Source organism: Grampus griseus, assembly GCF_964374135.1.
Source record: "Grampus griseus genome assembly, chromosome: 7".
NCBI classification, from domain to species: Eukaryota; Metazoa; Chordata; class Mammalia; order Artiodactyla; family Delphinidae; genus Grampus; species Grampus griseus.
In genome coordinates this window covers 112,771,699-112,787,679 of record NC_139001.1, presented here as the reverse complement: position 1 = coordinate 112,787,679, position 15,981 = coordinate 112,771,699, and the positions used below count along the sequence as shown (strand labels likewise).

Here is a 15,981-nt window from a genome sequence, read left to right as displayed (position 1 = left end):
GGCTATTTGGAGCCTTTTGTGTTTACATATAAATTGTGAAATATTTTGTTCTAGTTCTGTGAAAAATGCCACTGATAGTTTGATAGGGATTCATTGAATCTGTAGATGGCTTTGGGAAGTATGGTTATTTTTACAATGTTGATTCTTCCAATCCAAGAACACAGTACATCTCTCCATCTGTTTGTATCATCTTTAATTTCTTTCATCAGTGTCTTATAGTTTTCTGCATACAGGTCTTTTTTCTCCTTAGGTAGGTTTACTCCTAGGTATTATATTCCTTCTGTTGCAATGGTAAATGGGAGTGTTTCCTTAATTTCTCTTTCAGATTTTTCATCATTAGTGTATAGGAACGCAAGAGACTTCTGTGCATTAATGTTGTATCCAGTTGCTTTACCAAATTCATTGATTAGCTCTAGTAGTTTTCTGGTAGCATCTTTAGGATTCTCTATGTATAGTATCATGTCATCTGCAAACAGTGACAATTTTACTTCCTCTTTTCTGATTTGGATTCCTTTTATTCCTTTTTCTTCTCTGATTGCCATGGCTAAAACTTCCAAAGCTATGTTGAATAATAGTGGTGAGAGTGGGCATCCTTGGCTTGTTCCTGATTTTAGAGGAAATGGTTTCAATTTTTCACCATTGAGGACGATGTTGGCTGTGGGTTTGTCATATATGGCCTTTATTATGTTGAGGAAAGTTCCCTCTATGCCTACTTTCTGGAGAGTTTTTATCATAAATTGGGTGTTGAATTTTGTCAAAAGATTTTCCTTCATCATTGAGATTATCATATGGTCTTATCCTTCAGTTTTTTAATATGGTGTATCACATTGATTGATTTCCATATATTGAAGAATCCTTTCATTCCTGGGATAAACTGCAGTTGATCTTGGTGTATGATCCTTTTAATGTGCTGTTGGATTATGTTTGCTAGTATTTTGTTGAGGATTTTTGCATCTATGTTCATCAGTGATATTGGCCTGTAGTTTTCTTTCTTTGTGACATCTTTGGTTTTGGTAATAGGGTGATGGTGGCCTCATAGAATGAGTTTTGGAGTGTTCCTCCCTCTGCTATATTTTGGAAGAGTTTGAGAAGGATAGGTGTCAGCTCTTCTCTAAATATTTGATAGAATTCGTCTGTGAAGCTATCTGGTCCTGGGCTTTTGTTTGTTGGAAGATTTTTAATGACAGTTTCAATTTCAGTGCTTGTGATTGGTCTGTTTATATTTTCTATTTCTTCCTGGTTCAGTCTCAGAAGGTTGTGCCTTTCTAAAATTTGCCTATTTCTCCCAGGTTGTCCATTTTATTGGCCTATAGTTGCTTGTAGTAATCTCTCATGATTCTTTGTATTTCTGCAGTGTCAGTTGTTACTTCTCCTTTTTCATTTCTAATTCTGTTGATTTGAGTGTTCTCCCTTTTTTTTTTTTTGATGAGTCTGGCTAATGGTTTACCTATTTTATTTATCTTCTCAAAGAACCGGCTTTTGGTTTTATTGATCTTTCCTATTGTTTCCTTCATTTCTTTTTCATTTATTTATGATCTGATCTTTATGATTTCTTTCCTTCTGCTAACTTTGTGATTTTTTTCTTCTTATTTCTCTAATTGCTTTAGGTGTAAGGTTAGGTTGTTTATTTGAGATGTTTCTTGTTTCTAGAGGTATGATTTTATTGCTATAAACTTCCCTCTTAGAACTGCTTTTGGTGCATCTCATAGGTTTTGGGTCATCGTGTTTTCATTGTCATTTCTTTCTAGGTATTTTTTAATTTCCTCTTTGATTTCTTCAGTTATCTCTTGGTTATTTAGTAGTGTATTGTTTAGCCTCCATGTGTTTGTATTTTTTACAGACTTTTTCTCTGTAATTGTTATCTAGTCTCATAGCATTGTGGTCGGAAAAGATACTTGATACAATTTCAATTTTCTTAAATTTACCAAGGCTTGATTTGTGACCCAAGATATGGTCTATTGTAGAGAATGTTCCATGAGCACTTGAGAAGAAAGTGTATTCTGTGGTTTTTGGATGGAATGTCCTATAAATATCATTGAAGTCCCTCTTGTTTAATGTGTCATTTAAAGCTTGTGTTTGCTTATTTATTTAGATTTTGGATGATCTCTCCATTGGTGATCATTGGGTGTTAAAATCCCCTATTATTATTGTGTTGCTCAATTTCCTCTTTTATGGCTTTTAACATTTGCCTTATGTATTGAGGTACTCCTATGTTGGGTGCATAAATATTTACAATTGTTATATCTTCTTCTTGGATTCATCCCTTGATCATTATGTTGTGTCCTTCTTTGTCTCTTCTAATAGTCTTATTTTAAAGTCTATTTTGTCTGATATGAGAATTGCTACTCCAGCTTTCTTTTTATTTCCATTTGCATAGAATATCTTTGTCCATCCCCTCACTTTCAGTCTGTATGTATCCCTAGGTCTGAGGTGGGTCTCTTGTAGACAGCATATATGCAGTTCTTGTTTTTCTATCCATTCACCTCATTTGTGTCTTTTGGTTGGAGCATTTAATCCATTTACATTTAAGGTAATTATCGATATATATTTTCCTATTACCATTTTCTTAATGGTTTTGGGTTTGCTTTTGTTGGTCTTTTCCTTCTCTTGTGTTTCTCCCTAGAGACGTTCCTTTAGCATTTGTTGTAAAGCTGGTTTGGTGATGCTGAATTCTCTTAGCTTTTGCTTGTCTGTAAAGGTTTTAATTTCTCCATTGAATCTGAATGAGATCCTTCCTGGGTAGAGTAATCTTGGTTGTAGGTTTCTCCCTTTCATCACTTTAAATAGGTCCTGCCAGTCCTTTATGGCTTGCAGAGTTTCTGCTGAAAAGTCAGCTGTTAACCTTATTGGGATTCCCTTGTATGTTGTTGGTTGTTTTTCCATTGCTGCTTTTAATATTTTTTCTTTTTATTTAATTTTTGATAGTTTGATTAATATGTGTCTTGGCAAGTTTCTTCTTGGATTTATCCTGTATGGGACTCTCTGCACTTCCTGGACTTGACTATTTCCTTTCCCATGTTAAGGAAGTTTTCCACTATAATATCTTCAAATATTTTCTTAGACCCTTTCTTTTTCTCTTCTTCTTCTTGGACCTCTATAATTCGAATATTGGTGTGTTTAATGTTGTCCCAGATGTCTCTGAGACTGTCCTCAATTCTTTTGATTCTTTTTTCCTTATTCACTCTGTGGTAGTTATTTCCACTATTTTATCTTCCAGGTCACTTACCCATTCTTCTGCCTCAGTTATTCTGCTATTTATTCCTTCTAGAGAATTTTAAATTCCATTTATTGTGTTGTTCATCGTTTGTTTGCTCTTTAGCTCTTTTAGGTCCTTGTTAAACGTTTCTTGTTTTTCCTCCATTCTATTTCCACGATTTTGGATCATGTTTACTATCATTACTCTGAATTCTTTTTCAGGTACACTGCCTATTTCCTCTTCATTTCTTTGGTCTGCTGGGTTTTTACCTTGCTCCTTCATCTGCTGTGTATTTCTCTGTCTTCCCATTTTGCTTAACTTACTGTGTTTGGGGGTTTCCTTTTTGCAGGCTGCAGGTTTGTAGTTCTTGTTTTTGGTGTCTGCCCCCAGTGGGTAAGGTTTTTTCAGTGGGTTGTATAGGCTTCCTGGTGGAGGGAACTGGTGCCTGCGTTCTGGTGGATGAGGCTGGATCTTGTCTTTCTGGTGGCCAGTAGCACGTTGGGTGGTGATTTTTGGGGTGTCTGTGGACTTATGATTTTAGGCAGCCTCTCTGCTAATGGGTGTCGTTACGTTCCTGTCTTGCTAGTTGTTTGACATGGGGTGTCCAACACTGTGGCTTGCTGGCCATTAGGTGGCGCTGGGTCTTAGCATTGAGACGGAGATATCTGGGAGAGCTCTTGCCAATTGACATTATGTGGGTCCGGGAGGTCTCTCGTGGTCCAATGTCCTGAACTTGGCTCTCCCACCTCAGAGGCTCAGGCCTGACACCAGGCTGGGGCACCAAGATCCTGTAAGACACACAGCTCAGAAGAAAAGGGAATAAAAGAAAGAAAAAATAAATTAAAATGAAAAAATAAAAAAATAATTCTAAAAAAATAATAAAAAAAAGAAGAGAGTCACCAAACCAATAAACAAATCCAACAATGATAACAAGTGCTAAAAACTATACTAAGAAAACATACAAATCAGTAACAAATCAGTTGCAGACAGCAAACTCCAAGTCTACAGTTCCTCCCAATGTCCACTGCATCAATTTTGGGTTGATTCGTTGTCTGTTCAGGTATTCCACAGATGCAGGACACCTCAAGTTGATTGTGGGGATTTTATCTTCTGCTCCTGAGGCTGCTGGGAGAGATTTCCCTTACTCTTTGTTCACACAGATCCTGGGGTTCAGCTTTGGTTTTGGCCCCACCTCTGCGTGTAGGTTGCCCTGTCTTCTGTTCCCACCCAGACAGGATGGGGTTAAAGTAGCGGCTGATTAGAGGGCTCTGGTTACTCATGCTGGGGGGTGGGGAGGGGTATGGTATTTATAATTGGAATGCAGGGCAAGCCTGTGGTGGCAGAAGCTGCCGTGACGTTGCAACAGCCTGAGGTGCACTGTATGTTCTCCTGGGGAGCTTGTCGCTTGATCATGGGACCCTGGCAGTGGTGGGCTGCACAGGCTCCCGGGAGGGGAGCTGTGGATAGTGACCTGGGCTTGTACACAGGCTTCTTGTGGCTGCATCAGCAGCCTTAGCGTTTCATGCCAGTCTCTGGTGTCTGTGCTGATAGCCGTGGCTCGTGCCCATCTCTGGAGCTCGTTTAGGCGATGCTCTGAATCCCCTCTCCTCGCTCACCCCAAAATAATGATCTCTTGCCTCTTAGGCAGGTCCAGAAATTTTCTCAGAATCCTTCCCAGCTAGCTGTGGTGCACTAGCCCCATTCAGGCTCTGTTCCTGCAGCCAACCCCAGTCGTCTCCCTGGGGTCTGACTTCTGAAGCCAGAGCCTCAGCTCCTAGCCCCACCTGCCCTGGCGGGTGAGCAGACAAGCCTATCAGGCTGGTGAGTGCTGGTTAGCACTGATCCTTTGTGCGGAAATCTCTTCACTTTACCCTCTGCACCCCTGTTGCCGTGCTGTCCTCCGTGGCTCCAAAGCTGCCCCCCTCCCACTCCCGTCTCCACCAGTGAAGGGGCTTCCTTGTGTGTGGAAACTTTTCCTCCTTCACAGCTCCCTCCCAGAGGTGCAGGTTCCATCCCTATTCTTTTGTATTTTTTCTTTCTTGTTTTGCCCTACCCAGGTACGTGCGGATTTTCTTGCCTTTTGGGAAGTCTGAGGTCTTCTGCCAGCATTCAGTAGGTGTTCTGTAGGAGTTGTTCCACATGTAGATGTATTTGTGTGGAGGAAGGTGATCTCCACGTTTTACTCCTCTGTCATCTTGAAGGTTCCATGTCCCTCTCCATTCATTTTTTTTTTTTTTTTTTTTGCGGTACGTCGGCCTCTCACTGTTGTGGCCTCTCCCGTTGTGGAGCACAGGCTCCGGACGCTCAGGCTCAGTGGCCATGGCTCATGGGCACAGCCACTCTGTGGCATGTGGGATCTTCCTGGACCAGGGCACGAACCCATGTCTCCTGCATTGGCAGGTGGACTCTCAACCACTGTGCCACCAGGGAAGCCCCCTCTCCATTCTTTATCTTACCAATTTGTGACAAATTGTCTTAAATATTTCCTCTACATACATTGATAACCATATCAGAGAGTGTTACAATATTTGCTTCAAAAATCAAACATAATGTAGAAAATTCCAAAAGAGAGAGAAAATGTATTGTATTTGCTCTTACTTTTCCATTTCCATTATTCTTTTCACCTTCCTGATGCCCCAAAATTTCTTCTCTTAATCTTTCTTTTTTTGTTTAGAGAACTTTCTTTGGCCATTCTTTTAGGATAGGTCTGCTGGCAACAAATTCTCTGTTTTCTTTCATCTAAGGTCTTGATTTCCCCTACATTCCTGAAGGATATTTTCACTAGATAAAGGATTCAGGGTTGAACTTCTTCCTTTCATTACTTGAAAAATATGGTGCCACTTCTGGCCTCCATGGTTTCTGTTATTTGAATTTTTCCCCCCTGTACATACATCTTCATTTTTCTCTTGATGGCTTCAAGACTTTTTCTTTGTCTTTAGTTTTCAAAAGTTTGACTACAGTATATCTTGGCGTAGGTTTCTTTGGGTTTATCTTCTTTGGGTTTTACTAAGCTTCTATGATGTGTAGATATATGTGTTTTGTCCAATTTGGGGAGTTTTCAGCCATTATTTCTTCAAACACTTTTTCAACTACATAGTATTTCTCTTCTCCTTCTGGGATTCTCATTACATGAAGATTATATCTTTTGTTATAGTCCCACAGGTCTCTGAGGGTCTGTTAATTTTTTTCCTCTTTTGTTTGTATTAGGTAATTTCTATTGTTCTAACTCCCAGTTCATTGGTTCTTTTCTGTTTCCTCCATTTTGCTATTGAGCCATCTATTGAATTTTTAGTTTTGCTATTGTGTTTTTCAGTTCCATTTGGCTCTTCTTTGTTGAGGCTTTCTATTTCTTTGCTGAGACTTTCTAGTTTTTCATTTGTTCCAAGTGTCTCTGTTATTGCCTGTTGAACCATTTTCATTTTAGCTGTCTTAAAACTCTTTGTCAGATAATTCCAACATCCCTGTCATCTTAGTGTTCTCATCTATTTTCTTTCAAGTTGATATTTCCTTGGTTATCACTGTAACAGGGGATTGTGATTGAAACTTGCACATTTCAAGTATTATGAGGCTCTAATTCCTATTTAAACTTTCTGTTTAGCTGGTTTCCTCTGACACCATTCCAGCAGAAGGGCCTAGTACTGCCTCATTGCTGCCAGGTGGGATTAGAAATCCAAGTTCCCCACTTGGCCTCAGTTGATATCATGGTAGGGAAGGATTCCTTGTTATTTCTGGGTGGTGGTGTGGGAGATCTGGCTCTCTACTAGGCCTCTGCTGATACCTTCCTGGATGGGAGGGATAAGGTCACCTCATTACTGCTCCTCATGTGGCCTGCAGGGACACAGTTGTGACATGGCCTCACTACTGCAGTGGTGAATGTTCGTTTTGTCTACTTGGCCTGCTCTGACACCTCACCAAGGAGGTGTTTCTCTTATTGCAAGGTGGGGCTGAAGTTCAGGTTCCCCACTCTTGGTCTCCACCTACCTGGTGCGGGGTGTGCATAAGGAGGAGGTTGGACTCCCTAGCACCCAGCAGGGATGAATGTCCCAGCTCCCTATTTTCCTTCTCTGACCACCTCAGTGGGAATGGGGGACCGGGCCCCTTATTACAGCCTGGTGAGGCTGGGAGTTTAGGCTCACCGCTTGGCCTTTGCTGTCTGGATAAATGTGGGTCTACAGTGTTTGGCTTCAGTAGAGTAGTGTCTAAAAGTTTTCTATCCTACTAGGCAGCCGCATTCATATTCCTTTGGCTAGAGAGGGCAGGCTTTTCTTGGGGCTTTTTTGGTCTACATCTGTTGGTGTTTTCAGGTTGCTGACATCTTCAGCACCCTGTCTGGGATATATGAGACATGATAAAAATCCAAGGACACAGCCTCACTTCTGTGTCATTTCTTGGGTCCCTAACTTGTTTGCCACCTTCTGTCCACCTTTCAGAGTCTTCTTATGGTTGTTTTATATAAAATGTCAGGTTTTTCATTGTACTTAGCAGGAAGAAGAGGGAAAAGTAATTCTACTCTATGTTCCTGGGAGCATAAGTCCTGAGATGTACTTTTTTAGTGTTGATAGTATGTTTGCATGCTAGCCTGAATGATTTTGGAGAGAAGGAGGAAAAAATGTAACGTAGCAGTTTGAACAGGTGAGCGTGGGTGGGCTCCATTGTACCCAGTAGGGCTACAGGCAAGCGTGTCCTTGGAAGGCTGGGTACTTCAGCCTCTGGTTAGCTTCTCAGCATGTCTACCTCCCATGTAACCAGCTTCTGTGGTTGTGTACTCAGAGCAGCTTCCATTTCCTTCTTGGACCCTGGCTGATTCCATCAGTGAAGGAAGAAAGAGGCAAATTCAGTAGCTGAGACTAGAAAGGAGGGAAGGTATACAGGGATTTAGGGAGGGAGGTGGAGGAGAGCAGGAGTGAAAATTGACTTGGGAGATGCAGTAGGATTGCTGGGCAGTGCTGGGACCCACTGAGAACCCTGCATGTGGAGGCCAGGTGAGAACAGCAGCAGCACCCAGGGTTCTCCTTGGCCACATTCAGCCACGTAAGTGGAGGCTCAGAGTGGGCAAGTCAGGTTTGGGGTCTTGCCACGTGACAGATAGACTCCAGGGTGGCCCCCATGATCCCCACTGTCTGGCGTTCACACTCTTGTGTGATGATCCCCTGCCGTGGAGTGAGGGTGGGACCTTTAACTGGCTTCCAACCCATAGAATATGGCAAGGGTGATGGATGGGATGTTACTCTTTGACGGCTACATTACATGAAATTCTTCCTTGTTAGTTGACTCGCTCTGGAGACTCTTGCTATTCCTTGATGAAGTGAACAGACCTGTTGGGGTTCACATGGCAAAGAGCTGCAGGAAGCCTGTAGGAAGTGAGGGTGGTCTCCAGCCGACAACCAGCAAGCAGCTGGGTCCTCAGTCCTGCAGCCACTGGGAAGTGAATTCTGTCAGCACTGAGTGATCTTGGAAGCTGATTCCCAGCGCAATGACACTTGAGAGCCTAAGCAGAAGACCCACCTAAGCCTGCCACAGCGACCCCTGGGCCACCAAAACTCTGAGATTATAAATGTGTATTATTTTAAGCTACTTATTTTGTGGTAATTTATTATGCAGTAATAGAAAACTCATATATCTGGTGAACTTGACAGAATGTAAGAGGAGGCAAATAAAAGGAGGGTGTTTGCTGGACCACAGAATCTCAACTGGAAAAGGGGAGTGAGGACGTGTTGGCTGACGTGGGAGCAGGCAAGTGCTGGAGAGGCACTCACAAAACTGAGAGCCCAGGGTATAGATGGTGAAGCCAAAAAATAACAGCAAGTGTAGCAGTGGGTGGGAGGGATGGGGAGAGAGAGAGAGAGACCATAAGCTGGGGCCCAAATCATTGAAGAATGAAGGTGGGACCTGGCCAGGAAGACAGTAGTCAGTGTAGTAAAGGTTGGGTGGTGTATTCCAATGGCAGCTGGAGTACGTTATGGAGGGGAGAAGATGGCAGTGGAGAGCTAAGAGGATAACTCTGTTAAAGGGAGAGAGTGGGACCCAGTGTGTGATGAAAATGTGGGGTCCCTTGTTCAAAAAGCAGGAAAAAGTGCCGTTAACAGTCCTACAATATAAAAGATTTTCCTTTCTTCCAGTCTCTTGACTTGTCCTGGTGTTTTAAATTGCTATTCTAAGTAAAGAAAAATTAAAAATTTAAATTATTAGCATACATTTTATTGTTCATCTGTATATTGTGCAACATCAGTTTAAAATACAAATACGAGAGCATTTAACTTGTAGGTGGAATCACGGAAGTCACACAAGTTGTATTTTCCTGTAGTTCAAATGTGCATATGGAGTTTATTCTTACCAGGTGATGGAAACATTGCGTGAAACTAACTCTAATATTTTTGTTTTGTCTTTTGATACAAGTATATTCTATCAACACTCTCTGCCACCTTCTTACTGATGAGTAAATCATCTTTTCAATGTAAGTGGTGGGTTAAAGTAGGGAAATCATAGCAATAAGAAAATAGTAGGACTTCCTTGGTCATTTGTGTCTCTTCAAAAGCTGTTGCCTTTCTGTATTTAAAGTAAATTCTTGTTCCATCAGAAAGTGTGGGCTTTTGGGCTGTGAGCACCCCCCACCCCCACTTACTCAGTTGTAGACATAACACACTGACCTTGTACCTGCTTGGACTCCCACACATCCTGGGTCCTCCAGAATTTGTGATCATGGGGCATTACGAGCCTCTGTGAATTGGGTGACAAGGAGTGGTGGACACATGAATTGTACTCACTTCACCCAAATGTAAACAAATAAAATGGTAACAGGTTAAAACATAATCCCAAAAGCAGGACACCATAACCTTGCAAGTATGGTGATTTTTCTCATTTTTGTAATAGGTATTATTATTTTCTCATTGCAAAAGTATTAATTTTCTAGATGCAGATATCATTAAAGCTGTAGCCTAGACAAAGACAAAGAAGAAAGCCGGAATCATCTGTACCTCCGCCACAAAAAGGTAGCCATACTTTAGAGGCTGTGTCTTTTTGGTTTTCTGTTCTATGTATATTCTAGGTACATATTTATTTCAAGAGATATATCCCAGTGTATCAATGGCGTTTACTATATTTTAAATATTTCCCAATGTCAGTATCTCTAGAGGATATTTATGTTTGCATAGTATTTCCTACTATGCACATATCACAATTTACCTAACTAATGCTCTGTTGTTGAATAGTTAGGTTACTGCTAGTGTGAAATGTGCTAAAATGTTCATTCTTGGAGATGAACATACACTTTTTTCCATATATTAGATGCTGAGACATGGGAAGGGCCTTGTTATAAGAAGTGTTTCTACTGTACCATTCAGTAGTATGAATTCCCCAAGATAAAAATGATATTCACAGTTTGCTTTTTATCAACAGTGGTTTCTTTCTGGCTGACTCTAGAGAGAAGAGTGGCAACAGAAACATGCACCTAGAGAACAAAGATGGCAGGCTGACTTCTGGTATGCTGGAGATAGAGATACATCAGACATCAGCTCCCATGAGTGCTGGCTTGGGAGGGCCGGGGCTGGTGGGACTCAACACCAGCAACCATAGGCCACAGCAGGGAGACAGCAAGGCAGACTCCCTGAACCCCTACCCCAGTGGGGCAGCTGGGCAGAGCTGCTGGGCTCCTGTGGACCAGAATTTTGGCTCATTCCTCGCGAAGTGGAGGTGAGTTTAAAACAATTTTATCTTGTGAATGTGGAATTTACAAATACTGGGTTTTCTTGAGCATAGTTCTCTCACATTTTTTGTGGGAAAAATTTCCAGATATTCTGCAAGAATCTTTCCAGCATTAGATCACTTTCCTGACCTGTTTTGAATGAATGCTACTTCTAAAATGCAGCTAATGTAAATCCAAAAGATAATAAAAATAGAAATAAGATCAGTTACATCACCTGTGTAAGTATTTTCTTAGAGCTATTAAAATCAGGGTATAGGTACACAGAAAGCAGGAAGGAAGAGTGTGTTAAGTTATCTAGTGCCATGCAACAAACTCCAAAATTCAGAATCTTAAAACAACACATGTTTATTTTCTCACAGTTTTGTGAGTCAGGAATCTGGGCATGGCTTAGCTGGGTCCTCTGCTCAGGGTCTTTTACAGGCTGAGAACAAGTGGTCAGCTGGGGCTGGCTGACCACGGTTCAAGTGGGCAAGGTCTGCTTCCAAACTCGTCTGTGTGATTGTTGGCTGGCCTCAGTTCCCCCCGGGCAGATGGACTGAGGTTCTCAGTCCCTTGTCAGGAGGCCTGCTCCATCGGGGCAAGCATGAGAGACAGTTCTTTGTAACCTAATCACAGACGTAACTCCCCATCACTTTTGCTGTGTGGGCCCATACTGAAGGGGATGGGATCACACAAGGGTGTGAACACCTGGAGTGGATCACTGGGGGCATGTCAGAGGCTGCCTGCCACAAAGGTAGAGGAGAGGAGGAGAGAAAAATCGTGAAAGACTAAATGGACCAAAAAGATGACTGGTGTTTTCTATAGAAAACTATGTATGGAGCCCTCCTAGGTTATCTGTATCTTCTCATTGTTTACAACTGATCTGAAAACTGATGACAATGCAAATGATTCTCATCCCAAGAAATACATTTGAAGTGTGTCTGATGGAATGAATTGTCCAGTTTTACACTGATTTTTCAATTCAGTTCAACATTTCTAATTGCCCATATATGTGTGGTTTCTTTTTCTTATTGGTTTCCTGTAATTAATGAGTTCAATAAAATATTTGATATGTGTTCATGTCACATATGTATGGCAGTCATGATTTTATCTTCTTTTTATACTTACAGTTTTATTGAGATAAATTGACATATAACACTGTGCAGGTTAAAGGTGTACAGCATGATAATTTGACTTACATACATCATGAAATGATTACCACAATAAGTTTAGTGAACATCTGTCATCTCATATAGATACAACATTAAAGAAATAGAAAAAAATTGTTGTCCTTGTAATGAGAGCTCTTAGGATTCATTCTCAACAACTTTCATATACAACATGCAGCAGTGTTAGCTATAGTCATTGTGTTGTATATTACATCCCTAGCACTTATTTATCTTGTAACTGGAAGTTCATACTTTTTGACTATCTTCATCCAATTCCCCCTCCCTAAGCCCCTGACTCTGGTAACCACAAATCTGATCTTTTCTGAGTTTATTTTTTGAAGTATAGTTGACCTACCATACCATGTTAGCTCCTCATCCACAACATAGTGATTCAATATTTCTATATATTTCAAAATGATCACCACAAGGGTAGTTACGATCTGTCACCATACAAAGATATTACTTAGTTATTGACTGTATTCCCCATGCTGTACATTTAATACTGTGACTCATTTATTTTGTAAGTGGAAGCTGTACCTCTTAATCTCTCTCACCTGTTTCTCTCTTCTCTCCACACCCCTCCGTCTGGCAACTAACAGTTTGTTCTATCTGTGACTCTTTTTCTGTTGAGTTATATTTGTTCATTTGTTTTGTTTTTCAGACTCCACATATAAGTGAAATCATACAGTATTGGTCTTTCTCTGTCTGACTTATTTCACTTAGCATAATACCCTCTAGGTCCAACCATGTTGCTGCAATTGGCAGTACTTCATTCTTTTTTATGGCTGAGTAATATTCCATTGTATGTATATGTATGTATATATGCATACACACCACATCTTCCTTTTTCAGTCACCTGTTTTTGGGCACTTAGGTTGCTTCCATATCTTTTTTTTTAAATAGATTTGAATCTCCTTTTATTTTTATTTATTTATTTACTTTTACATCTTTATTGGAATATAATTGCTTTACAATGGTGTGTTAGTTTCTGCTTTACAAAAAAGTGAATCAGTTATACATATACATATGTTCCCATATCTCTTCCCTCTTGCATCTCCCTCCCCCCCACCCTCCCTATCCCACCCCTCCAGGCGGTCACAAAGCACCGAGCTGATCTCCCTGTGCTATGTGGCTGCTTCCAACTAGCTATCTACCTTATGTTTGGTAGTGTATATATGTCCATGCCTCTCTCGCGCTTTGTCACAGCTTACTCTTTCCCCTCCCCATATCCTCAAGTCCATTCTGTAGTAGGTCTGTGTCTTTATTCCTGTCTTACCCCTAGGTTCTTCATGACATTTTTTCCCTTAAATTCCATATATATGTGTTAGCATATGGTATTTGTCTTTCTCTTTCTGACTTACTTCACTCTGAATGACAGACTCTAGCTCCATCCACCTCACTACAAATACTCAATTTTGTTTCTTTATATGGCTGAGTAATATTCCATTGTAAACATGTGCCACATCTTCTTTATCCATTCATCCGATGATGGACACTTATGTTGTTTCCATCTCCGGGCTATTGTAAATAGAGCTGCAATGAACATTTTGGTACACGACTCTTTTGGAATTATGGTTTTCTCAGGGTATATGCCCAGTAGTGGGATTGCTGGGTCATATGGTAGTTCTATTTGTAGTTTTTTAAGGAACCTCCATACTGTTCTCCACAGTGGCTGTATCAATTTACATTCCCACCAACAGTGCAAGAGGGTTCTCTTTCCTCCACACCCTCTCCAGCATTTATTGTTTCTAGATTTTTTGATGATGGCCATTCTGACTGGTGTGAGATGATATCTCATTGTAGTTTTGATTTGCATTTCTCTAATGATTAATGATGTTGAGCATTCTTTCATGTATTTGTTGGCAGTCTGTATATCTGCTTTGGAGAAATGTCTATTTAGGTCTTCTGCCCATTTTTGGATTGGGTTGTTTGTTTTTTTGTTATTGAGCTGCATGAGCTGCTTATAAATTTTGGAGATTATCCTTTGTCAGTTGCTTCATTTGCAAATATTTTCTCTCATTCTGAGGGTTGTCTTTTGGTCTTGTTTATGGTTTCCTTTGCTGTGCAAAAGCTTTTAAGTTTCATTAGGTCCCATTTGTTTATTTTTGTTTTTATTTCAATTTCTCTAGGAATTGGGTCAAAAAGGATCTTGCTGTGATTTATGTTATAGAGTGTTCTGCCTATGTTTTCCTCTAAGAGTTTGATAGTTTCTGGCCTTACATTTATATGTCCTTTATTATGTTGGGGAAAGTTCCCTCTATGCCTACTTTCTGCAGGGTTTTTATAATAAATCAGTGTTGAATTTTGTCGAAAGCTTTCTCGGCATCTGTTGAGATGATCATATGGTTTTTCTCCTTCAATTTGTTAATATGGTGTATCACATTGATTGATTTGCGTATATTGAAGTATCCTTGCATTCCTGCAATAAACCCCACTTGATCATGGTGTATCATCCTTTTAATGTGCTGTTGGATTCTGTTTGCTAGTATTTTGTTGAGGATTTTTGCATCTTTGTTCATCAGTGATATTGGCCTGTAGTTTTCTCTTTTTGTGACATCCTTGTCTGGTTTTGGTATCAGGGTGATGGTGGCCTTGTAGGATGAGTTTGAGAGTGTTCCTCCCTCTGCTATATTTTGGAAGAGTTTGAGAAGGATAGGTGTTAGCTCTTCTCTAAATTTTTGATAGAATTCACCTATGAAGCCATCTGGTCCTGGACTTTTGTTTGTTGTAAGTTTAAAATCACAGATTCAATTTCAGTGCTTGTGATTGGTGTGTTCATATTTTCTATTTCTTCCTGATTCAGTCTTGGCAGGTTTTGCTTTTCTAAGAATTTGTCCGTTTCTTCCAGGTTGTCCATTTTATTGACACAGAGTTGCTTGTAGTAATTGCTCATGATCTTTTGTCTTTCTGCAGTGTCAGTTGTTACTTCTCCTTTTTCATTTCTAATTATTTTGATTTGAGTCTTCTCCCTTTTTTTCTTCATGAGTCTGGCTAATGGTTTATCAATTTTGTTTATCTGCTCAAAGAACCAGCTTTTAGTTTTATTGATCTTTGCTATTGTTTCATTCATTTCTTTTTCATTTATTTCTGATATGAGCTTTATGATTTCTTTCCTTCTGCTAACTTTGGGGGTTTTTGTTCTTCTTTCTCTAATTGCTTTAGGTGCAAGCTTAAGTTGTTTATTCGAGATGTTTCCCTTTTATTTAAAGTAGGATTGTATTGCTATAAACTTCCGTCTTAGAACTGCTTTTGCTGCATCCCATAGATTTTGGGTCGTCGTGTCTCCATTGTCATTTGTTTCTAGGTATTTTTTAATTTCCTCTTTGATTTCTTCAGTGATCACTTCATTATTAAGTAGTGTATTGTTTAGCTTCCATGTGTTGGTATTTTTTATGGATCTTTTCCTGTAATTGATATCTAGTCTCACAGCATTGTGGTCGGAAAAATACTTGATACAATTTCAATTTTCTTAAATTTACCAAGGCTTGATTTGTGACCCAAGGTATGATCTATCCTGGAGAATGTTCCATGAGCACTTGAGAAAAATGTGTATTATGTTGTTTTTGGATGGAATGTCCTATAAATATCAATTAAGTCCATCTTTTTTAATGTAATCTTTAAAGCTTGTGTTTCCTTATTTATTTTCATTTTGGATGATCTGTCCATTTGTGAAAGTGGGGTGTTAAAGTCCCCTGTTACTTTCGATTTCCCCTTTTATGGCTGTTAGTATTTGCCTTATGTATTGAGGTGCTCCTATGTTGGGTGCATAAATATTTACAACTGTTATATCTTCTTCTTGGATTGATCCCTTGATCATTATGTAGTGTCCTTCTTTGTCTCTTCTAATAGTCTTTATTTTAAAGTCTATTTTGTCTGATATGAGAATTGCTAATCCAGCTTTCTTTTGGTTTCCATTTGCATGAAATATCTTTTTC

General features: G+C 40.0%; 1 protein-coding gene across 1 annotated transcript in view; it reads left to right on the top strand.

The window, feature by feature from the left end:
- The window catches only part of OCA2 (OCA2 melanosomal transmembrane protein), a 255,523-nt gene that overhangs the window by 12,012 nt on the left and 227,530 nt on the right, over nt 1–15,981 (top strand). Inside the window, exon 2 of the mRNA XM_082658969.1 lies at nt 10,616–10,885. Within this exon, the coding sequence (XP_082515095.1) occupies nt 10,638–10,885 (248 nt within the window). The 5' untranslated portion in view covers nt 10,616–10,637. The remainder of the gene's footprint in view (nt 1–10,615; nt 10,886–15,981) is intronic.